The sequence below is a fragment of the Pseudophryne corroboree genome, chromosome 8, assembly GCF_028390025.1.
Source record: "Pseudophryne corroboree isolate aPseCor3 chromosome 8, aPseCor3.hap2, whole genome shotgun sequence".
NCBI lineage: Eukaryota > Metazoa > Chordata > Amphibia > Anura > Myobatrachidae > Pseudophryne > Pseudophryne corroboree.
The window spans coordinates 394,475,673-394,501,302 of record NC_086451.1 but is presented as its reverse complement, the minus strand read 5'-3'; the positions used below and the strand labels follow the sequence as shown (position 1 = coordinate 394,501,302).

Below are 25,630 nucleotides of genomic sequence, written 5' to 3'. Positions count from 1 at the left end.
TTCTTCTGCAAAAGCCTGATGAGGGGAATGACCTGACTCAGGCTGGCAGTGTCTGAACTGACTTCACGTGTGGCAAGTTCAAAGGGCATCAGAACCTTGCACAACGTTGAAATCATTCTCCACTGCGCTTGAGACAGGTGCATTCCACCTCCTATATCGTGCTCAATTGTATAGGCTTGAATGGCCTTTTGCTGCTCCTCCAACCTCTGAAGCATATAGAGGGTTGAATTCCACCTCGTTACCACTTCTTGCTTCAGATGATGGCAGGGCAGGTTCAGTAGTTTTTGGTGGTGCTCCAGTCTTCTGTACGTGGTGCCTGTACGCCGAAAGTGTCCCGCAATTCTTCTGGCCACCGACAGCATCTCTTGCACGCCCCTGTCGTTTTTTAAATAATTCTGCACCACCAAATTCAAGGTATGTGCAAAACATGGGACGTGCTGGAATTTGCCCATATTTAATGCACACACAATATTGCTGGCGTTGTCCGATGCCACAAATCCACAGGAGAGTCCAATTGGGGCAAGCCATTCCGCGATGATCTTCCTCAGTTGCCGTAAGAGGTTTTCAGCTGTGTGCGTATTCTGGAAACCGGTGATACAAAGCGTAGCCTGCCTAGGAAAGAGTTGGCGTTTGCGAGATGCTGCTACTGGTGCCGCCGCTGCTGTTCTTGCGGCGGGAGTCCATACATCTACCCAGTGGGCTGTCACAGTCATATAGTCCTGACCCTGCCCTGCTCCACTTGTCCACATGTCCGTGGTTAAGTGGACATTGGGTACAGCTGCATTTTTTAGGACACTGGTGACTCTTTTTCTGAGGTCTGTGTACATTTTCGGTATCGCCTGCCTAGAGAAATGGAACCTAGATGGTATTTGGTACCGGGGACACAGTACCTCCAACAAGTCTCTAGTTGGCTCTGCAGTAATGATGGATACCGGAACCACGTTTTTCACCACCCAGGATGCCAAGGCCTCAGTTATCCGCTTTGCAGTAGGATGACTGCTGTGATATTTCATCTTCCTCGCAAAGGACTGTTGGACAGTCAATTGCTTGGTGGAAGTAGTAAAAGTGGTCTTACGACTTCCCCTCTGGGATGACCATCGACTCCCAGCAGCAACAACAGCAGCGCCAGCAGCAGTAGGCGTTACACGCAAGGATGCATCGGAGGAATCCCAGGCAGGAGAGGAATCGTCAGAATTGCCAGTGACATGGCCTGCAGGACTATTGGCATTCCTGGGGAAGGAGGAAATTGACACTGAGGGAGTTGGTGGGGTTGTTTGCGTGAGCTTGGTTACAAGAGGAAGGGATTTACTGGTCAGTGGACTGCTTCCGCTGTCACCCAAAGTTTTTGAACTTGTCACTGACTTATTATGAATGCGCTGCAGGTGACGTATAAGGGAGGATGTTCCGAGGTGGTTAACGTCCTTACCCCTACTTATTACAGCTTGACAAAGGGAACACACGGCTTGACACCTGTTGTCCGCATTTCTGTTGAAATACTTCCACACCGAAGAGCTGATTTTTTTGGTATTTTCACCAGGCATGTCAACGGCCATATTCCTCCCATGGACAACAGGTGTCTCCCCGGGTGCCTGACTTAAACAAACCACCTCACCATCAGAATCCTCCTGGTCAATTTCCTCCCCAGCGCCAGCAACACCCATATCCTCCTCATCCTGGTGTACTTCAACACTGACATCTTCAATCTGACTATCAGGAACTGGACTGCGGGTGCTCCTTCCAGCACTTGCAGGGGGCGTGCAAATGGTGGAAGGCGCATGCTCTTCACGTCCAGTGTTGGGAAGGTCAGGCATCGCAACCGACACAATTGGACTCTCCTTGTGGATTTGGGATTTCGAAGAACGCACAGTTCTTTGCGGTGCTTTTGCCAGCTTGAGTCTTTTCAGTTTTCTAGCGAGAGGCTGAGTGCTTCCATCCTCCTGTGAAGCTGAACCACTAGCCATGAACATAGGCCAGGGCCTCAGCCGTTCCTTGCCACTCCGTGTGGTAAATGGCATATTGGCAAGTTTACGCTTCTCCTCCGACAATTTTATTTTAGGTTTTGGAGTCCTTTTTTTACTGATATTTGGTGTTTTGGATTTGACATGCTCTGTACTATGACATTGGGCATCGGCCTTGGCAGACGACGTTGCTGGCATTTCATCGTCTCGGCCATGACTAGTGGCAGCAGCTTCAGCACGAGGTGAAAGTGGATCTTGATCTTTCCCTAATTTTGGAACCTCAACATTTTTGTTCTCCATATTTTAATAGGCACAACTAAAAGGCACCTCAGGTAAACAATGGAGATGGATGGATACTAGTATACAATTATGGACGGACTGCCGAGTGCCGACACAGAGGTAGCTACAGCCGTGGACTACCGTACTGTGTCTGCTGCTAATATAGACTGGTTGATAAAGAGATGTAGTATGTATGTATAAAGAAGAAAGAAAAAAAAAACACGGGTAGGTGGTATACAATTATGGACGGACTGCCGAGAGCCGACACAGAGGTAGCTACAGCCGTGGACTACCGTACTGTACTGTGTCTGCTGCTAATATAGACTGGTTGATAAAGAGATGTAGTATGTATGTATAAAGAAGAAAGAAAAAAAAACCACGGGTAGGTGGTATACAATTATGGACGGACTGCCGAGTGCCGACACAGAGGTAGCTACAGCCGTGGACTACCGTACTGTACTGTGTCTGCTGCTAATATAGACTGGTTGATAAAGAGATGTAGTATGTATGTATAAAGAAGAAAGAAAAAAAAACCACGGGTAGGTGGTATACAATTATGGACGGACTGCCGAGTGCCGACACAGAGGTAGCTACAGCCGTGGACTACCGTACTGTACTGTGTCTGCTGCTAATATAGACTGGTTGATAAAGAGATGTAGTATGTATGTATAAAGAAGAAAGAAAAAAAAACCACGGGTAGGTGGTATACAATTATGGATGGACTGCCGAGTGCCGACACAGAGGTAGCTACAGCCGTGGACTACTGTACTGTGTCTGCTGCTAATATAGACTGGTTGATAAAGAGATGTAGTATGTATGTATAAAGAAGAAAGAAAAAAAAACCACGGGTAGGTGGTATACAATTATGGACGGACTGCCGAGTGCCGACACAGAGGTAGCTACAGCTGTGGACTACCGTACTGTACTGTGTCTGCTGCTAATATAGACTGGATGATAATGAGATGTAGTATGTATAAAGAAGAAAGAAAAAAAAACCACGGGTAGGTGGTATACAATTATGGATGGACTGCCGAGTGCCGACACAGAGGTAGCTACAGCCGTGGACTACCGTACTGTACTGTGTCTGCTGCTAATATAGACTGGTTGATAATGAGATGTAGTATGTATGTATAAAGAAGAAAGAAAAAAAAACCACGGGTAGGTGGTATACAATTATGGACGGACTGCCGAGTGCCGACACAGAGGTAGCTACAGCCGTGGACTACCGTACTGTACTGTGTCTGCTGCTAATATAGACTGGATGATAATGAGATGTAGTATGTATAAAGAAGAAAGAAAAAAAAACCACGGGTAGGTGGTATACAATTATGGATGGACTGCCGAGTGCCGACACAGAGGTAGCTACAGCCGTGGACTACCGTACTGTGTCTGCTGCTAATATAGACTGGTTGATAAAGAGATGTAGTATGTATGTATAAAGAAGAAAGAAAAAAAAAACCACGGGTAGGTGGTATACAATTATGGATGGACTGCCGAGTGCCGACACAGAGGTAGCTACAGCCGTGGACTACCGTACTGTACTGTGTCTGCTGCTAATATAGACTGGATGATAATGAGATGTAGTATGTATAAAGAAGAAAGAAAAAAAAACCACGGGTAGGTGGTATACAATTATGGATGGACTGCCGAGAGCCGACACAGAGGTAGCTACAGCCGTGGACTACCGTACTGTACTGTGTCTGCTGCTAATATAGACTGGTTGATAATGAGATGTAGTATGTATGTATAAAGAAGAAAGAAAAAAAAAACACGGGTAGGTGGTATACAATTATGGACGGACTGCCGAGTGCCGACACAGAGGTAGCTACAGCCGTGGACTACCGTACTGTACTGTGTCTGCTGCTAATATAGACTGGATGATAATGAGATGTAGTATGTATAAAGAAGAAAGAAAAAAAAACCACGGGTAGGTGGTATACAATTATGGATGGACTGCCGAGTGCCGACACAGAGGTAGCTACAGCCGTGAACTACCGTACTGTGTCTGCTGCGACTGGATGATAAATAATGATATAAAAAATATATATATATCACTACTGCAGCCGGACAGGTATATATTATATAATGACGGACCTGCTGGACACTGTCTGTCAGCAGAATGAGTTTTTTATAGAATAAAAAAAAAAACACCACACAAGTCACACGACGAGTGTTTAACTTTTTCAGGCAATCACAATATAGTATACTACTAACTATACTGGTGGTCAGTGTGGTCAGGTCACTGGTCAGTCACACTGGCAGTGGCACTCCTGCAGCAAAAGTGTGCACTGTTTAATTTTAATAATATGTACTCCTGGCTCCTGCTATAACCTATAACTGGCACTGCTCCCCAGTCTCCCCCACAATTATAAGCTGTGTGAGCACAGTCAGATATATACATAGATGATGCAGCACACTGGGCTGAGCAGTGCACACAGATATGGTATGTGACTGAGTCACTGTGTATCGTTTTTTTCAGGCAGAGAACGGATTATATTAAATAAAACTGCACTGTCTGGTGGTCACTGTGGTCAGTCACTAGTAAACTCTGCACTCTCTACAGTACTCCTAAGCTCCAGTAAATCAAGTGTCTCTGTCTCAAATCAATCTCACTCTCTCTCTTCTAATCTAAATGGAGAGGACGCCAGCCACGTCCTCTCCCTATCAATCTCAATGCACGTGTGAAAATGGCGGCGACGCGCGGCTCCTTATATAGAATCCGAGTCTCGCGATAGAATCCGAGCCTCGCGAGAATCCGACAGCGTCATGATGACGTTCGGGCGCGCTCGGGTTAACCGAGCAAGGCGGGAAGATCCGAGTCGCTCGGACCCGTGAGAAAAAACATGAAGTTCGGGCGGGTTCGGATTCAGAGGAACCGAACCCGCTCATCTCTACTTAAAATCCCGGGCAACGCCGGGTACTCCAGCTAGTTTGATATAAATGTGAACAAAAATCACAATATTTTTTTTATCCTTTTTCTAGTTGTATCTTATTCCCTAGTAGGCAGCACCCTCTGTAGTAATAAGTAAACACTTATTGAATATATATATATAGGGGTGAAATCTCTAATTTGAGTGTGTAACTATAGCACCACTCATTTATAAGTGACTATTTAGCGTTCAGATACACAATCATCCTTTTCTATGGTAACACTTTAAAACTTGGCTGAAGATCCTTCCATGACCTTTTATTAACCGACCAATGGGGGAAAAAAACAACACAGGAATGTAATGTGAATGGTGAGGTTGGTGTTTGGTATCAAGGCCAGCAGGAAGGACGTTGGTTGCTGGAGCCAGTCTGTACAGGCATAGAGGGGGTTGGTCATCAGCGTGCATGACTCTCTATGCCACCCCCTGTGAGCATGCAGCGGCCCAGCAATTAATTAATTTTTAACAAAATGTCATATTATTTGGCGTCATCACATCCACTTTTCAAAGCTACACCCCTCCCGGTGAGGAATGTGATGATGTCCATTAATCTAAAATTATGTTACAAATAAAATAATAGCTAGGCAATTGCATGCCCCACAGGGGAGGTGCCAATTTTACACAGGGGGACGGGAGGGGGGGCATGGGGAGGGCACCTGCTTTATAACTTACTTGATCAGGGAGCAGATCCCTCTGTCCCCGCCTGCACCCTGCACCATCTTCCCAGTGATTTTTGGGAAAATGACCCGTGCCTGAGTCTTTGCTTTCAATGTGCGGCACCATCTTCCCAAAGATATCACTGGAAAGGTGGCGCCAGTCACAAATATATTCCCGGGGCGGGGGGAGGGGGGGATGCAGCTGATCCAGGTTCCTCCAGCAGCCCAGGCCAGTGTAATTAGTACCCGCTCTCCACCCCTCTCTGCGCCATTGTTACGAGATACAGATGTTTCCTCATACACTATTGCCAGTCTCAACACTCCACATCCTGTGCAACTCCAGTTTTGGCAAGCATCTTTTTTTCATCCAAAAGTGCATCTTAGTCTCAATGGGTTGCAACAAAATCAGTTAATGAGACTACAGTGATTAATTTGATATGCAACACTTTTATATCTGTGTGCAACTGAATCTGAATCTGTATATGAAGTGATACTATACAGCGGCAGCTGTTTTTTTTTCACTCCAAGTTATTATTTATTTATTAACAGTTTCTTATATAGCGCAGCATATTTTGCTGTGTTTTACAATTAGAATAACAGTAATAGAACAAAACTGGGCAAAAACGGACTGACATTGAGGTAGGAAGGCCCTGCTCACAAGTTTACAATCTATGGGGAAATAAGCATTGATACATGAGGATAGATGCTACCTATTGCATAATGGTCCATCAGATTGCTAACTTCTTAATGGGTTGTATGATATGATCACCCAGCAATGTTGGTCAAGGGTCAGGAGGGTGTGAGAGTAAAGAAAGACAAAATATGTGATGTTATGAATACTGTACAGAGGATGTAAATAGATAGGGAAGCATTGAATGTTATGTGGGTGGGTCTGGAATTTAATAGGCTTGTCTGAAGAGGTGAGTTTTCAGGGAACGTTTAAAGGTTTGGAGACTAGAGGTGAGTCTTATTGTGTGTGGGAGGGCATTCCATAGAGTGGGTGAAGCCTGGATAAAGTCCTGTAATTTTGAGTGGGAACAAGTAATAAGTGTGGATGAGAGACACAGATCTTGTGCAGAGCGGAGAAGTTGGGTAAGGAGATATTCTGAGATGAGTGAAGAGATGTATGTTGGTGTAGTTTGGCTAAAAGCCTTAATACAGTAGAATACCGGTAACCAATGGAATGACTGACAGAGCGGAACTGCAGATGATAAACGTCTAGCAAGGAAGATTAGCCTTGCAGCTGCAATCAGAATGTATTGTTGTGGTGAGAGCCTTTGTTTGTGAAGACCAGTCAGGAGACTATTACAATAATCAATGCAGGAGAAGACATTTTGCTGTGTCTTGTGTAAGATATGGTTATATTTTGGATGTGTTTCTTAGAGATTTGTAACATGATTTTGAGACAGATCCAATGTGAGGAAGAAAGGAAAGTTCAGAGTCAAGAATGACACCTAGGCAGGGAGCTTGTGGGGTAGGGTTAATTGCTAAATTATCAACAGTGATAGAGATATCAGGACAGTAGCTGCTATTGGCAGGTGGAAATATAATTAATTCTATTTTGGAAATATTAAGTTTTAGGTGGTGAGATGTCATCCAAGATTTAATGGCAGAAAGGCTTTCAATGACACGGCTCAATGCCAATGGTGACAATTCTGGGGAGAATTGATAGATTTGCATATCATCCGCTTACAGATTATATTGAAATCCAAATGAGCTGATTAGTTTGCCAAGAGATGTGGTACAGATTGTGAAAAGCAGAGGACCTAAGACTGAGAGAGGTAGTGAAGAGGAGGTGTATTCAGAGAAACAAACCCTGAAGGAGCAATTAGAAATATAGGATGAGAACCAAGAAAGGGATATGTCATGAAGACCTAGGGATTGTAGTGTTTGTATGAGAAGAGAGTGGTCAACAGTGTCAAAAGCAGTAGAGAGATCAAAGAGAATAAGTAGTGGCCTTTAGATTTAGTAGTAACCAGATCATTCACTACTTTTGTCAGTGCTGTCTCTGGGGTGTTGGGCGTGAAATCCTGACTGAAGTGGTTCCAGTAAGCTGTGTGAGTCTAGAAAATTTGTGAGGCAAGTGGAGGCAAGTCTCTCAAATAACTTGGAGGGGCATGGGATCTGAGAAATGGGACAATAATTTGAGAGAGAGTTATGGTCACAATTTTGTTTTTTCAGAGTGGGAGTAATCACTGCATGCTTGTGCAGAGAAGGAAAGATACCAGTAGACAGACAGAGATTACAAATTTTAGTTAAGGTTGGGATGAGCAGAGGAAACAGAGCTTTACTAATTTGTGAGGGTATAGATTCAAGAGGAGAGGTAGAAGAATAGGCAGATGAGAAGAGTGAAGATTGTCAGCCCAGACCCTCAGTTGTGACAGGAGGAAGCCTCAGTTGTAGGGGCTGGGATTAACTTAAACCTAGAAGGTTTAATCAGACCCCTGGACATGTAAGTGTAGTGAAGAAGGATCACCCGAAGGTGTGACCATGACAACCAGGGTTTAAAAGTCAATAAAAGTTTTATTAACAAGTTCCGTATTTTACACAGCAGTAGTAAAAGAATAAGCAGTGATAAGATGGTACAGTTCCTGGATAACTATAAACTTGGCTGGAGCCACAGAGCACTGGTAGGATATGGATCAGATGTTAAAGTCCCATAGATGGATTGTCCTTACCAGGCCTGTCTGTAGTAGTGAGGGTAACCGAGTAACAGGTCAGCAGATGTAATACTTGGAGCTGGATCACTTTAGCTGAAAGGACTGCTGTGAATGCTGGATGGGACCAGCCAGATGATGAAAACACAGAGTGGATGCTGGATGGAACCAGCCAGGTGATGAAACACGGAGTGGATGCTAGGGAGCGTGGATATTGGAAAGATGAAAGGTGGATACCAATGGTTTGTGGATACTGATGGTATGTAGGTATCCGCTGGAACAACACCGGCACTTTAAGAAAGCTGGATACTGCTGGAAGCTGACCGCTGGAAGCAGATGGTTTGTAGCTGGAAGCTGGAAGAGTCACAGAGGACTGCAGAGTCGGGCTGCACCGCAAGTTTGAAAGCAGGTGCAGGTCTCTTAGTGGCTGCTGGAAACAGGAGCTGGAAACCTGGAGAAACAATCACAGGAGAGAGAGACTGGAACAAGGTTTGACAACCAAAGCACTGACGCCTTCCTACCCCAAGCACAGGATACTTATACCTGCAGCAAGGCAGGCATTGGCTGGGCAATTATGCAGATTCCAGTAGCAGCGGATTGGTGGAAACTAAGGCATGTGACTGAAACCAACATGGCTGCGCCCATGTTAGCACTTGGAGGGAAAGTTAGTTTGAGAAACCATGTGGAGATTCAGCAGTAATGGTGGCGCAGACCGCGGAGGGCAGGAGACGTCACACTGGCAACCTGCACTCTGGAACCTCATGGATGACAGCGGAGCTTGCGGCAGACATGAAATGCCACACTGACAATCTGTACACTGGAAACTCAGGAGCGGCAGCGGAGGCCGCAGAGGCTGAAGACGCCAAACATGATGCCGCTGTGACAGCGTCTCAGAGTGACAGGAGGGAGATGTAGAGTATGGACATCAGTAACACAGGTGAGAACCGGCCCTGGAACGCTGAGCCAGCCTCGGGAGACATCTAAATGGTAAATAATGGCGTCCAGATACCCGTAACGTGACAAAGATACTTCATCTTCATTTGTGGGATCAAAGGTGTTAGAGGGTTCAGGTAGGTAATTGAGCATGTCACTAGCTGTGGAAGAGCATACCATTTCATTCCAGATCTTATCAATCTTGTCCTTGAAATAGGAAAAAAGCAATTGTTTCCCCAGCACACTGAATGGATAACAGTAACCAGATATAAATCCCACATGATAATAGAATTCAGAGATCTTCGTTACACATATTTGCGCAAATGTGTGGTTAAGCCCCAAAGCCGCATCAAGGCCTCTCTGTATATTTGGGGTCCCTAGCGCTATATCTAGGTGCAGGGTGTGGCACCCCAAAACACCAGAATGAGCCAGAAAGCACAGCGTGACATACCAGTGTAAAAAACTATAGTGTTAATAAATTAGTATTTAGGAAGCCGAAGCTATAGAGGGGGTGATACAAACATGAAATGTAATTAAAATAGAGAAATAGTGTTAGAAAATTAATAAGTGAAAAGTGTTAATAGAATGTAAAGGTATGCCACACTAAAGCCATCCAGCTCAGCCAGTCCAGAGGCACCACACCTCACACCTCCATTACCCCAATCTGGGTCTAATATTAACCAGCAAGGAGTCACATGATAATGGCTCCTTACTAAAATATGTCTAAGCTAAGAGCTACTTACCTTGGAGCAACCCCATAATGCTCCATGTGGCATGTCAGGGCCTGCACCTCCTCCTAATGCAGAAACCTCTCTGCCTCTCACAACATACATATAGATTGGTAAATGCTCAATTAGCTTAGTGATATCATTCAGGTGCTCGAAAGGAAGGGGTATTTCTGAGCAAGAAAAAAAGCAATTGTTTCCCCAGCACACTGAATGGATAACAGTAACCAGATATAAATCCCACATGATAATAGAATTCAGAGATCTTCGTTACACATATTTGCGCAAATGTGTGGTTAAGCCCCAAAGCCGCATCAAGGCCTCTCTGTATATTTGGGGTCCCTAGCGCTATATCTAGGTGCAGGGTGTGGCACCCCAAAACACCAGAATGAGCCAGAAAGCACAGCGTGACATACCAGTGTAAAAAACTATAGTGTTAATAAATTAGTATTTAGGAAGCCGAAGCTATAGAGGGGGTGATACAAACATGAAATGTAATTAAAATAGAGAAATAGTGTTAGAAAATTAATAAGTGAAAAGTGTTAATAGAATGTAAAGGTATGCCACACTAAAGCCATCCAGCTCAGCCAGTCCAGAGGCACCACACCTCACACCTCCATTACCCCAATCTGGGTCTAATATTAACCAGCAAGGAGTCACATGATAATGGCTCCTTACTAAAATATGTCTAAGCTAAGAGCTACTTACCTTGGAGCAACCCCATAATGCTCCATGTGGCATGTCAGGGCCTGCACCTCCTCCTAATGCAGAAACCTCTCTGCCTCTCACAACATACATATAGATTGGTAAATGCTCAATTAGCTTAGTGATATCATTCAGGTGCTCGAAAGGAAGGGGTATTTCTGAGCAAGAAAAAAAGCAATTGTTTCCCCAGCACACTGAATGGATAACAGTAACCAGATATAAATCCCACATGATAATAGAATTCAGAGATCTTCGTTACACATATTTGCGCAAATGTGTGGTTAAGCCCCAAAGCCGCATCAAGGCCTCTCTGTATATTTGGGGTCCCTAGCGCTATATCTAGGTGCAGGGTGTGGCACCCCAAAACACCAGAATGAGCCAGAAAGCACAGCGTGACATACCAGTGTAAAAAACTATAGTGTTAATAAATTAGTATTTAGGAAGCCGAAGCTATAGAGGGGGTGATACAAACATGAAATGTAATTAAAATAGAGAAATAGTGTTTGAAAATTAATAAGTGAAAAGTGTTAATAGAATGTAAAGGTATGCCACACTAAAGCCATCCAGCTCAGCCAGTCCAGAGGCACCACACCTCACACCTCCATTACCCCAATCTGGGTCTAATATTAACCAGCAAGGAGTCACATGATAATGGCTCCTTACTAAAATATGTCTAAGCTAAGAGCTACTTACCTTGGAGCAACCCCATAATGCTCCATGTGGCATGTCAGGGCCTGCACCTCCTCCTAATGCAGAAACCTCTCTGCCTCTCACAACATACATATAGATTGGTAAATGCTCAATTAGCTTAGTGATATCATTCAGGTGCTCGAAAGGAAGGGGCATTTCTGAGCAAGAAAAAAAGCAATTGTTTCCCCAGCACACTGAATGGATAACAGTAACCAGATATAAATCCCACATGATAATAGAATTCAGAGATCTTCGTTACACATATTTGCGCAAATGTGTGGTTAAGCCCCAAAGCCGCATCAAGGCCTCTCTGTATATTTGGGGTCCCTAGCGCTATATCTAGGTGCAGGGTGTGGCACCCCAAAACACCAGAATGAGCCAGAAAGCACAGCGTGACATACCAGTGTAAAAAACTATAGTGTTAATAAATTAGTATTTAGGAAGCCGAAGCTATAGAGGGGGTGATACAAACATGAAATGTAATTAAAATAGAGAAATAGTGTTAGAAAATTAATAAGTGAAAAGTGTTAATAGAATGTAAAGGTATGCCACACTAAAGCCATCCAGCTCAGCCAGTCCAGAGGCACCACACCTCACACCTCCATTACCCCAATCTGGGTCTAATATTAACCAGCAAGGAGTCACATGATAATGGCTCCTTACTAAAATATGTCTAAGCTAAGAGCTACTTACCTTGGAGCAACCCCATAATGCTCCATGTGGCATGTCAGGGCCTGCACCTCCTCCTAATGCAGAAACCTCTCTGCCTCTCACAACATACATATAGATTGGTAAATGCTCAATTAGCTTAGTGATATCATTCAGGTGCTCGAAAGGAAGGGGTATTTCTGAGCAAGAAAAAAAGCAATTGTTTCCCCAGCACACTGAATGGATAACAGTAACCAGATATAAATCCCACATGATAATAGAATTCAGAGATCTTCGTTACACATATTTGCGCAAATGTGTGGTTAAGCCCCAAAGCCGCATCAAGGCCTCTCTGTATATTTGGGGTCCCTAGCGCTATATCTAGGTGCAGGGTGTGGCACCCCAAAACACCAGAATGAGCCAGAAAGCACAGCGTGACATACCAGTGTAAAAAACTATAGTGTTAATAAATTAGTATTTAGGAAGCCGAAGCTATAGAGGGGGTGATACAAACATGAAATGTAATTAAAATAGAGAAATAGTGTTAGAAAATTAATAAGTGAAAAGTGTTAATAGAATGTAAAGGTATGCCACACTAAAGCCATCCAGCTCAGCCAGTCCAGAGGCACCACACCTCACACCTCCATTACCCCAATCTGGGTCTAATATTAACCAGCAAGGAGTCACATGATAATGGCTCCTTACTAAAATATGTCTAAGCTAAGAGCTACTTACCTTGGAGCAACCCCATAATGCTCCATGTGGCATGTCAGGGCCTGCACCTCCTCCTAATGCAGAAACCTCTCTGCCTCTCACAACATACATATAGATTGGTAAATGCTCAATTAGCTTAGTGATATCATTCAAGTATTTAGGAAGCCGAAGCTATAGAGGGGGTGATACAAACATGAAATGTAATTAAAATAGAGAAATAGTGTTAGAAAATTAATAAGTGAAAAGTGTTAATAGAATGTAAAGGTATGCCACACTAAAGCCATCCAGCTCAGCCAGTCCAGAGGCACCACACCTCACACCTCCATTACCCCAATCTGGGTCTAATATTAACCAGCAAGGAGTCACATGATACTATCACCCCCTCTATAGCTTCGGCTTCCTAAATACTAATTTATTAACACTATAGTTTTTTACACTGGTATGTCACGCTGTGCTTTCTGGCTCATTCTGGTGTTTTGGGGTGCCACACCCTGCACCTAGATATAGCGCTAGGGACCCCAAATATACAGAGAGGCCTTGATGCGGCTTTGGGGCTTAACCACACATTTGCGCAAATATGTGTAACGAAGATCTCTGAATTCTATTATCATGTGGGATTTATATCTGGTTACTGTTATCCATTCAGTGTGCTGGGGAAACAATTGCTTTTTTTCTTGCTCAGAAATACCCCTTCCTTTCGAGCACCTGAATGATATCACTAAGCTAATTGAGCATTTACCAATCTATATGTATGTTGTGAGAGGCAGAGAGGTTTCTGCATTAGGAGGAGGTGCAGGCCCTGACATGCCACATGGAGCATTATGGGGTTGCTCCAAGGTAAGTAGCTCTTAGCTTAGACATATTTTAGTAAGGAGCCATTATCATGTGACTCCTTGCTGGTTAATATTAGACCCAGATTGGGGTAATGGAGGTGTGAGGTGTGGTGCCTCTGGACTGGCTGAGCTGGATGGCTTTAGTGTGGCATACCTTTACATTCTATTAACACTTTTCACTTATTAATTTTCTAACACTATTTCTCTATTTTAATTACATTTCATGTTTGTATCACCCCCTCTATAGCTTCGGCTTCCTAAATACTAATTTATTAACACTATGGTTTTTTACACTGGTATGTCACGCTGTGCTTTCTGGCTCATTCTGGTGTTTTGGGGTGCCACACCCTGCACCTAGATATAGCGCTAGGGACCCCAAATATACAGAGAGGCCTTGATGCGGCTTTGGGGCTTAACCACACATTTGCGCAAATATGTGTAACGAAGATCTCTGAATTCTATTATCATGTGGGATTTATATCTGGTTACTGTTATCCATTCAGTGTGCTGGGGAAACAATTGCTTTTTTTCTTGCTCAGAAATACCCCTTCCTTTCGAGCACCTGAATGATATCACTAAGCTAATTGAGCATTTACCAATCTATATGTATGTTGTGAGAGGCAGAGAGGTTTCTGCATTAGGAGGAGGTGCAGGCCCTGACATGCCACATGGAGCATTATGGGGTTGCTCCAAGGTAAGTAGCTCTTAGCTTAGACATATTTTAGTAAGGAGCCATTATCATGTGACTCCTTGCTGGTTAATATTAGACCCAGATTGGGGTAATGGAGGTGTGAGGTGTGGTGCCTCTGGACTGGCTGAGCTGGATGGCTTTAGTGTGGCATACCTTTACATTCTATTAACACTTTTCACTTATTAATTTTCTAACACTATTTCTCTATTTTAATTACATTTCATGTTTGTATCACCCCCTCTATAGCTTCGGCTTCCTAAATACTAATTTATTAACACTATAGTTTTTTACACTGGTATGTCACGCTGTGCTTTCTGGCTCATTCTGGTGTTTTGGGGTGCCACACCCTGCACCTATATATAGCGCTAGGGACCCCAAATATACAGAGAGGCCTTGATGCGGCTTTGGGGCTTAACCACACATTTGCGCAAATATGTGTAACGAAGATCTCTGAATTCTATTATCATGTGGGATTTATATCTGGTTACTGTTATCCATTCAGTGTGCTGGGGAAACAATTGCTTTTTTTCTTGCTCAGAAATACCCCTTCCTTTCGAGCACCTGAATGATATCACTAAGCTAATTGAGCATTTACCAATCTATATGTACCTTGAAATAGGAAGCAAGATCTTGTGCACTGGTAATGGCTTGAGGGATTGGTGAGGGAGGGATAGAAAGTGATTTAAATTTATTAAAAGTTGCTAGGGGTTAGAGGCTTGAGTAGAGATGAGAGATTGGAAATATGTTTGTTTGGCAGTGTCCAGAGCATTACGATAAGAGTGGTAAAAGGTCTTATATGTGAGACAGTCACTTGAACTACGAGATTTACGCCACTGAAGTTCTACTTTACGTGAGAGTTTTTGTAGGTGTCTTGTGAATTTAGAGTTTTTGGTGGACATCTAAGTCTACGTGGAGTGTGATGGGTGACTGGTGCTACTTCGTCTAGTGCTGTTTCCTGAGTTTGGTTAAGGTGTGATACAGCAGTCTCAGGATAGGTGAATGTAGAAATTGGTGAAAGCAGTTGTTGCAGAGATAATTCTTGAAAATTATTAGTGTTAATATTTATGCGGGTTAGAGGAGGCTTGTTAGACTTCAGGGACATTGAGTTTGAAGTAATGGAGGAGAGCATGCAGGTGATAAGGTTGTGATCTGAGAGAGGGAAAGGAGTGTTATGGTCATTCCATGAAAATGATCTTTTTATGTAACGTTTGTTACCAGATTTCATGACAAGCTTTGCATCAAAATTAAAGAATACAGTATCACGTATCACACCAACAACATTTACTTTGCACAAAATATTCAAAACACATGCTCAAAAAAATATATTTCACATGAAATATATTTCAAAATGTAAAGTTTGTTACCATGGAATGACCCATTAGTGAGTTCAGAAGCTGAGCATAGTCTGGTGAATACAAGATCAAGGCAGTGGCCCTCCTGATGAGTATAGGAGTCAGTAAATTGGGAAAGGCCAAGAGAGGCGGTTAGAGAGAGTACTTTGGTGGCATGGGGAGATTGTGGACTGTCAATAGCGTTATTAAAATTACCCATAATGATGGTGAAGATGTCAGAGGATAACAAGAGAGAGAGCCAAGCAGAAAAATCTTCCAGAAACTTTTTGGGTTGCCCAGGTGGGTGATAAATAGCTGCAGCACGCAGAGAGAAAGGGGCAAAACCCTAATATAATGTATTTCAAATGATGTAAATGTGAGTGATGAAACAGGTGGCAAGACTGTGTGTGTGTGTGTGTGTGTGTGTGTGTGTGTGTGTGTGTGTGTGTGTGTGTGTGTGTGTTTGATTTGGACAGTAGTATTCCAACTCCACCTACTTTACTGTTACCAGGCCTGGAGGTGTGTGCAGTGGAGACCATCATGTGATAGTGCTGCAGGGGCAGCAGAGTCTGATTGTGTGGGCCATGTTTCTGTTATAGATAGCATATTTAGTTTTTTTTTAAATGAAAAGGTCATAGATAGATGTTAATTTGTGGCAAACAGAGCGTACATTCCATAAATCACATTTTTGTGACTTGGAGGGAGATGGGAGACACGTGATGTTTATAAGGTTTGTTGGATTTATAAGTTGCATTGTGCTTTAAATTGCATTGTACTTCATACAGTATACAGATTCAGATTAAGTCACACACAGATATACAAGTGTTCCATATCACATTAATCAATGCAGTCTCCTTAAGTGGTTTTGTTATATCGCATTGCAACTAAGTCATGCATTCATGCAAAGAAGATGCTACATCGCTCTGCATGGCTCACTACGCTGCATGGCGTATTGTGGCTAGGTGTATGAGGACACATCTGTAATCACGCAACAGGTCTAAGTCATCACAATAGGCCGGGTGATTGCAAAACTAGTCCAGAACCACCATCACCAAAACATATTCAATGCAGCAGTGTTGGGTAGGTGAAAGCCGCAGTCTAAAATGAGTGTACAGAGCAGAGGTAGCAGGAATGTTATCTTTGTTAAAACCATTGACACAACCACCAATATACAGTACATGTTTTGTATCTGATGGGGATACATCTGCTGTCACCCTACATGGACTAAGGCAAACATCAGTATGCTCAAGTAGATTAGTGTTGCCAACAGGTAGCCAGTTCATGGCACATATTTTACAATAATTCTCTATGGTACAGCCAGAGCTACTTTGATTGTTTTAGCAGAACCAACAGCTTATACATTTTATCACACCCATCATCATGGCCAAGTAATCTAGAGAGAAAATTGACAGAGGAATTTATCCTATAACCAGAAACATACAGATGGAGCCATGCTCATCTTTTCTGCAATGCAGGATGCTTGCAGCATGGCATGCCAGTCCATCTATACTCACACATTAATAGTTCCACTTACTGCCTGAAGTCTGGAGGTGGGGTTTAATAGTATTCCTGGTCCATTAAGTACTGTAGCATATTATGTAAAGAACGATGACCACCTTCATTTCGGCAAGTTGGGCGGTAGCACATGTTGCACAAACTTAGTAGTGGAATCAGTATTGATTTTATATATATATATATATAGTTTACCGTCGGCGGCACTCAAATAACATCACACAAACGCAGGTAAGTGCTTCTTGAGAAGCACTTACCTGCGTTTGTGTGATGTTATTTGAGTGCCGCAGACGGTAAACTGTAATTGGAGTACTCTGCATATGGATCCCCTACAGAATGCACCGACTGTGTATTGAGACTTCACTGTGAGTGCATCCTATCCGGAATCTATATATGTATATATATGCCATATACCACGGACCAACGTATTCTCTTATTCCCTCAGCCAGATACACTTTTAGGGATGTATTTTCACTATCTCTCTTCAAAAAACATTCTGTTGATTCCCAAGTTTACACTGGATAAATGTATTTTTTCTGTGACAGGTGGAAATATGGACTGGAACAGCACACTTGTCCTCTTATTCATCTTTTGTCTGACATATATCATCCTGAGCTTCATGAAGTTATATAAGGAGAAAGCATCACTACCGCCTGGACCCATGCCTCTACCATTCATCGGGAACCTTCTACAGATTAACACAAATGACATTGTCAGCACACTTATGAAGGTCAGTGAGACTAAACAGTAAAATATAGGAAGGTTACTGTGCCTACATGGCAATGAGATGTTTTAACACTGTAAGTATTATAATATATTTACACACATTATTTTTTTTAGAAACATACAGTGTTGGACTGGGGCATGAAGGGCCTACCGGCGAATGCAGTGATAGGGGCCCATACTTAGGGGTGTAGCCAGCCTACAAAGGGGGTGTGGCCAGCTGCCACAGAGGCTTGAAATACACAATAGTTTAGTGCAGTGTAATGCAACATATCTACCATGTATAATAAAAGTGCACAGTCTGGAATCTGTTCCCTAGAGGAAGGAGTGGGCCCTCAGGCAGTGGGGCCTACCGGTGGTTTCCCTGGGACCCCTGTGGGCTAGTCCGATCCTGTATACATACAAACGTTGGCTGAATAGCTTAAGTGCAAAAGGGTTCACCAATATACTGTATAGACAAGTAAATACAATGACAAAACTAGCACATTTTGTCCTCATGAATTATTTTCCAAGATTAAGAGGGGAGCATTTGTTGTACAGTATATGGTGTCTTGATATTTCCTAAACTTTGTCATGTAATACATGCATTATAAAAGTTTAATCAGTGCACAGCTGCAGAGCAGGGCTGCCCAGAAAAGGTGACAACTAAATGTGTTCCCCATTCACATTATGTGAGAAATGGATCAATACAAGGAGATCAACCTTTATCTCCTGATGACAGACAACTAAAATTTAATTACATTTTACCCCCACTGTAATCTTTCCCTAACACAGTGTAACAGTGCCAGATCCTAGATCTAACTAAATTTCCTACCTGAGCTTCAACTATTTGTCGGTGTAATATCAATACCCATGAAATATAAACACATGACTGGAACCTTGATTTTTTTCCTGACCAGTATCTCAGAACACTAAGGGGGTCATTCCGAGTTGATCGCTAGCTGCCGTTGTACGCAGCACAGCGATCAGGCTAATAATCGGCACTTCTGCGCATGCGTATGGTGCGCAGTGCGCACGCGCGACGTACTTTCACAAAAGCCAATGTAATTTTACACAAGCTCTAGCGACGCTTTTCATTCGCACTGATGATCATTCAGTGATTGACAGGAAGTGGATGTTTCTGGGTGGTAAATTACCGTTTTCGGGGAGTGTGTGGAAAAACGCAGGCGTGCCCGATAAAAACGCAGGAGTGGCTGGTGAAACGGGGGAGTGGCTGGCCGAATGCAGGGTGTGTTTGTGACGTCACAAAAGGAACTAAACAGTCTGAAGTGATCGTTAGCTAGGAGTAAGTCTCGAGCTACTCTGAAACTGCGCAATCTTTTTTTGTAGCAATGCTGCGATCCTTTCGTTCGCACTTCTGCTAAGCTAAGATACACTCCCAGAGGGCGGCGGCTTAGCATTTGCACTGCTGCTAAAAGCAGCTAGCGAGCGAACAACTCAGAATGAGGGCCTAAGACAGAGAATAGAGACTCCCAGCTGAGCAGACCACCAACCCGCCCTTCCCAATCAACAGGAAATCATCTACAGATATGTCCACATACACCTTTCCTAAAATCAACCCACATGTGACAATTTTTCTTAAAATATGCTACTTTAATCTACTACTTGATACAAAATCTTTTGTTAGAAAAAAAAATGGGAATCCATCCAAACGCTACCCATGGTGGAACATTTTAGGGCCTAATTCAGACCTGATCGCAGCAACAAATTTGTTAGCTAATGTGCAAAACCATGTGCAGAGGGGGCAGATATAATATGTGTAGAGAGAATTAGATCTGGGAGGGTTATATTGTTTCTGTGCAGGGTAAATACTGGCTGCTTTATTTTTACACTGCAATTTAGATTTCAGTTTAAACACACCCCACCCAAATCTAACTCTCTCTACACATGTTATATCTGCCCCACCTGCAGTGCACATGGGTGGTCATTCCGAGTTGATCACTAGCTGCATTTGTTTGCAGCGCAGCGATCAGGCTAAAAAAACGGCAGTTCTGCGCATGCTTATGTGGCGCAATGCACACGCGCAACGTACGTGCACAACGAACTATGCAGATTTGCACAGGTTCTAGCGATGCATTTCAGTCGCACTGGTTGCCGCAGAGTGATTGACATGAAGTGGGCGTTTCTGACTGTTTTCAGGGAGTGTTCGGAAAAATACAGGCATGCCAGGGAAAATGCAGGCATGCCAGGGAAAACACAGGTGTGCCAGGGAAAACGCAGGCGTGGCTGGGCGAACGCTAGGCGGATGTGTGATGTCAAATCCGGAACTGAATAGTCTGAAGTGATCGCAAGCGCTGAGTAGGTTTTGAGCTACTCTGAAACTACACAAAAAATTTTTGCAGGCGCTCTGCGATAAAAACATTCGCACTTCTGCTAAGCTAAAATACGCTCCCAGTGGGTGGCGGCATAGCGTTTGCACGACTGCTAAAAACTGCTAGCGAGCGAACAACTTGGAATGACCCCCATGGTTTTGACCATTAGCTAACAAATTTGCTGCTGCGGTCAGATCTGAAATGAATTAGGCCCTTAGTTGTGCTAAGCATCTCAAACCATATGACACAAAAAATGAAAGGTGTACAGTATGTGGACACATCTGCCAGACACAAGTGCCCCATATCAGACTATGGGGCAGATTTATTAAACTTGGTGAAGTAATAAGGTGGAAGGTAAAACCCAGTCTGTAACATGGAAGTTAGGAGCTGATTGGCTGGCACTTTATCACCGTGCACTCTATCACTTCACCTGGCTTAATAAATCTGCCCCTAAATGCACCAGAGCTAATAGGTCCTAAAATGTTAAAAATAGGTACAGCACAAAGCGCAGTACATCGGTAAACTCTTTTCCAAAAAGATAACCTTCTAAAAATGATAAAGGGGGAATTACTCTATTGTGGGCATGGCCAGATTAAGACATGGGCGACAGGGGCGGTCGTCCCAGCCCCCACAAACACGCCCCCCCCCCCCCCACATCGTAGGTCCACCGAGAGCTGCTTCTGAATACATACTGCACACAGAGCGGCAGTATGTATTCAGAAGCAGTGGAGTACCTGTGAACAGCGTTGCGGCGCAGGCAGTGAAGAAGGATTCTGCAGCAAGGACCCGACAGAGGCTTGGACTCAGGAGCGGCAGTGCGGCACCATCAGTGAAGGATCCCCACCTTCAGCTGCAAGGATCCAGCAGTGAGGACCCTGCAGAGACTGGGACTCGGGAGTGGCGGCACAGGCAGTGATGAAACCGGGCAGCGAGTACCGAGCAGTGGTTGTGAACGGCACAGGCAGTAGGGAAGGAGCCCAGCGGAAGGACCCCCAAACTGAAGACCCATGTTGCAGTGAGATCTCTATACCAAAGACCTGGAGAGTGTCCTGGTAGTGCTGGAGAGTGACACTGCTGTGGGTGAAAACCCTGGTTAAGTGTGTGTGTCTCTATCTGTCTAAGTGTGTGTGTCTCTGTCTATGTGTGTGTGTCTCTGTCTGGCTGTCTGTTTGTCACAGTCTGTCTGTCTCTGTGTGTGTCTGTATGTTTTGTTAATTTTTATTGAGTGGGAGCGCCCACAATTTTGTTGTCCTCGGGCCCCCACAACCCTTAATCCAGCCCTGATTGTGGGACACACTTATTCCCAGGCAAAATTAAAAAAAAAACATAAAGTTTATTATGTATTGATAAAATGGCTACATCTGCACTAAGGTTATCTGGGCCTAATTCATGTTTGTAAGGAACTGCCCAGCTGCAAGATAGGGGCTATGCAATCCTGTGTAATTAAAATTTAAAGGCAGAAGGAAGCAGCCTGACAAGGCTGTGAGCATACCTTCCAACTGTCCCGATTCCAGCGTCACAGTCCTGCTATTCAGAGACTGTCCCACCAGCGGGTCGCAATGTCCTACGGGTGGGGGGGGAGCAGTTGGGATATCCTGTGATCACCGCTGCTCTGCAAAGCAGAGAATTACATGCCGTGTGCATGTGCACGGCATCTAAACAGAATTACATGCCGTGTGCATGTAATACAGAATTACATGCTGCGTGCATGTGCGCGGCATCTAAACAGTGCAGGGAGTGAGGTGGGGGCTGCCCAGCTACTCATGGAGCACTGGGAACGACCAAAATGACAGAAAACAGGGGTCGTGTACCAAGGCCCCACCCCCTTCTGACGAAGCCCTGCCCCTTCTAACATAGCTCCACCCCCTTTTCAAACGCGGTCTTGCCTCCGGCATGGCAGTTTGCGCCTAGCCTAATTACAAAGTTGGGAGGTATGTGTGAGCGATATCTGCACATGTGTACAATGGGTCTTGCATCTGCACAATCTGAATTAGTCCCTCTGCTTATCAACAACAACAAAAAAACCAACAGAACAATTAACATTTTTTTTTCTTTTTTACAGCCAAATGATCTTTGTTTCTTGGATTGCTTTCCTGCACTGCACTCTCTAGTTGCATATTTGCAGGACAGTATATTTCCAGGTGCTCTACAATCAATGCAATTACATTATTTAAACACAATGTAGACACATATAATAGCAGCTGTGTGTCTATAATGGGTGCGATGCATATGGGCTCCTGGATCCAGTGGGGGCCACACAGCACATGTTGCACCCATTTCTTCAATACTTTACTCTTCCCGGTGTTTCGTGCATGTACAGTGGGAAAATCACTAGGAAAAATGGCCACCGCACCATTTCCCCGGAGACTTGTGCATGAGCCCTAGACTATGGCACAGCACAAGGGTCTCCTAGTGAGCCTAGTGCTCAGAGTCTACGGCGCTGCTAGCTAGAGAGCAGGGGGCTAGGAAGGAGGCTGCAGATAGACCCCCCTCCTCACTAAATATGCCCCTACATATAAAATTAATAAAGCAGTTGGCTCTAAAGAGTAAGTAGGTTGGACACGGAAATATTGTATTATCGCTCCTCAAATCATGCACATTTTAAGGTGGACCTTTAAACACACACAAAGAAGGACAGAGAGGTTTTCCAGGAACAGGTCTAAAGATCAGGACATGAGCACTGTACCTTCAAATGTGCTTGCTGAACAAATACTGTAGGTTCTCTGACACAAAGAACTCAGGTGCACATTTATGCAATTGGTAAATGAGCCTTACAGTCTGACATTCAAATGCTTGGCATGGCACCCAGAACAGGCTCAGGTCACGACACCCCCCTTTATGAATCAATTAACCCCTATTAAACCATTACCTCCAGAGCCCATCAGTTACCTCTGAGAATCCATGAACCTATTCCTCTCTATTCCATTATCATTTCACCTTACCAGCACCCACTTCTGTCCACTCTATTAGCTCCCATAAAGATCAAACATCCTAGTGACATTTGGTGGACCCGTTCATTCCAAGTAAAGCATTCGTTACCTCTAAACCCAATAAATAAAGACACGGAGACTTGAATTTGGCAGAAAAATTGCTAGCTATTTATTTAACCCTAACCATAGCAAACCTGTAAATGAAAACTTTGTTAAGATGCCGATACAGCCGGCATATGGTGGCAGCAAAAAGAACGGCTCTACTAACCTAAATTAACCGTAAAATACTAAAAATTCGAAACCATCCTAATTCTACTACAACTATCAAAAACCGGTAATAGGTGACAACTCCACCCCCACAGTGACTACCCACCGCTCCTGGGTGCCCTGCCGCTGCCTTCCCGGACGGGTGGTCAAGCGGCCAATAAGTCGATGGAGGTGAGTGCACCTAAACCAAATCAAACTGTAAATCACTACAGCTTACCATACAACCACCAACTGCCGTTCTTTTCCGCCAATAAATAGCCAACGATAAAACCAGCCAACAATTCAATGCCAAGGCACTCCGTGCCAAAAACCTTTACCAACAGGGCGGGAGGGCGGGAAGGCAATTTCACCAACAAGAGAGAGACAAGATGTCTATCCTTCCCTATATATACTAACCCTCCCCTTTTCCCAAAGGGCTGTACTTTCCTTCCAGCAAGGTCCACCCCTCACAAGATGTTTAACTCATTCCTTTCCTATGCTGTCAATTCTCTCTCCTAAACATCCTAGTGAAATTTGGTGGACCCGTTCATTCCAAGTAAAGCATTCGTTACCTCTAAACCCAATAAATAAAGACACGGAGACTTGAATTTGGCAGAAAAATTGCTAGCTATTTATTTAACCCTAACCATAGCAAACCTGTAAATGAAAACTTTGTTAAGATGCCGATACAGCCGGCATATGGTGGCAGCAAAAAGAACGGCTCTACTAACCTAAATTAACCGTAAAATACTAAAAATTCGAAACCATCCTAATTCTACTACAACTATCAAAAACCGGTAATAGGTGACAACTCCACCCCCACAGTGACTACCCACCGCTCCTGGGTGCCCTGCCGCTGCCTTCCCGGACGGGTGGTCAAGCGGCCAATAAGTCGATGGAGGTGAGTGCACCTAAACCAAATCAAACTGTAAATCACTACAGCTTACCATACAACCACCAACTGCCGTTCTTTTCCGCCAATAAATAGCCAACGATAAAACCAGCCAACAATTCAATGCCAAGGCACTCCGTGCCAAAAACCTTTACCAACAGGGCGGGAGGGCGGGAAGGCAATTTCACCAACAAGAGAGAGACAAGATGTCTATCCTTCCCTATATATACTAACCCTCCCCTTTTCCCAAAGGGCTGTACTTTCCTTCCAGCAAGGTCCACCCCTCACAAGATGTTTAACTCATTCCTTTCCTATGCTGTCAATTCTCTCTCCTAAACATCCTAGTGAAATTTGGTGGACCCATTCATTCCAAGTAAAGCATTCGTTACCTCTAAACCCAATAAATAAAGACACGGAGACTTGAATTTGGCAGAAAAATTGCTAGCTATTTATTTAACCCTAACCATAGCAAACCTGTAAATGAAAACTTTGTTAAGATGCCGATACAGCCGGCATATGGTGGCAGCAAAAAGAACGGCTCTACTAACCTAAATTAACCGTAAAATACTAAAAATTCGAAACCATCCTAATTCTACTACAACTATCAAAAACCGGTAATAGGTGACAACTCCACCCCCACAGTGACTACCCACCGCTCCTGGGTGCCCTGCCGCTGCCTTCCCGGACGGGTGGTCAAGCGACCAATAAGTCGATGGAGGTGAGTGCACCTAAACCAAATCAAACTGTAAATCACTACAGCTTACCATACAACCACCAACTGCCGTTCTTTTCCGCCAACAGCGAAAGACTCCTTCCCAGAGTCTTCGCACCGCCACCATAACCTCACCCTAACTCCAGCAACCCTAGGAACAGATCCTCCAGGAAAAAACATCATCCCCTCATTGGATAGATGCACACCATCAGGCCGAAGAAGGTGACTTTGTCTCTGACTGAAACCTAGGGTGGCGAACCACTTGGCCTCCGTGGGACAACCCACTTCGCCACCGCCCCATTCACCTTCTGCCTGGCCTCCTCAATTTCGCGACCGTCCGTTACGCCTTGCCAACTCAACCTTGGCACATCAAGGAGAACACCAATATATAAGTGGTCCATTCCCCTTCTGCGTGGCCTCCTCAATTTCTCGACCGTCCGCCACCTTGCCAACTCAACCTTGGCACCATCAAGAAGAAACACCAATATACAAGTGTTCCATTCCCCTTCTGCGTGGCCTCCTCAATTTCGCGACCGTCCGCCACACCTTGCCAACT

General features: G+C 44.1%; 1 protein-coding gene across 8 annotated transcripts in view; it reads left to right on the top strand.

Moving 5' to 3' along the window:
* The window catches only part of LOC134949257 (cytochrome P450 2F3-like), a 266,609-nt gene that overhangs the window by 131,545 nt on the left and 109,434 nt on the right, over positions 1-25,630 (top strand). For all 8 annotated transcript variants that reach the window (XM_063937738.1, XM_063937740.1, XM_063937744.1 and 5 more), the window contains one exon: positions 17,805-17,989. In XM_063937738.1, the coding sequence (XP_063793808.1) occupies positions 17,805-17,989 (185 nt within the window). The remainder of the gene's footprint in view (positions 1-17,804; positions 17,990-25,630) is intronic.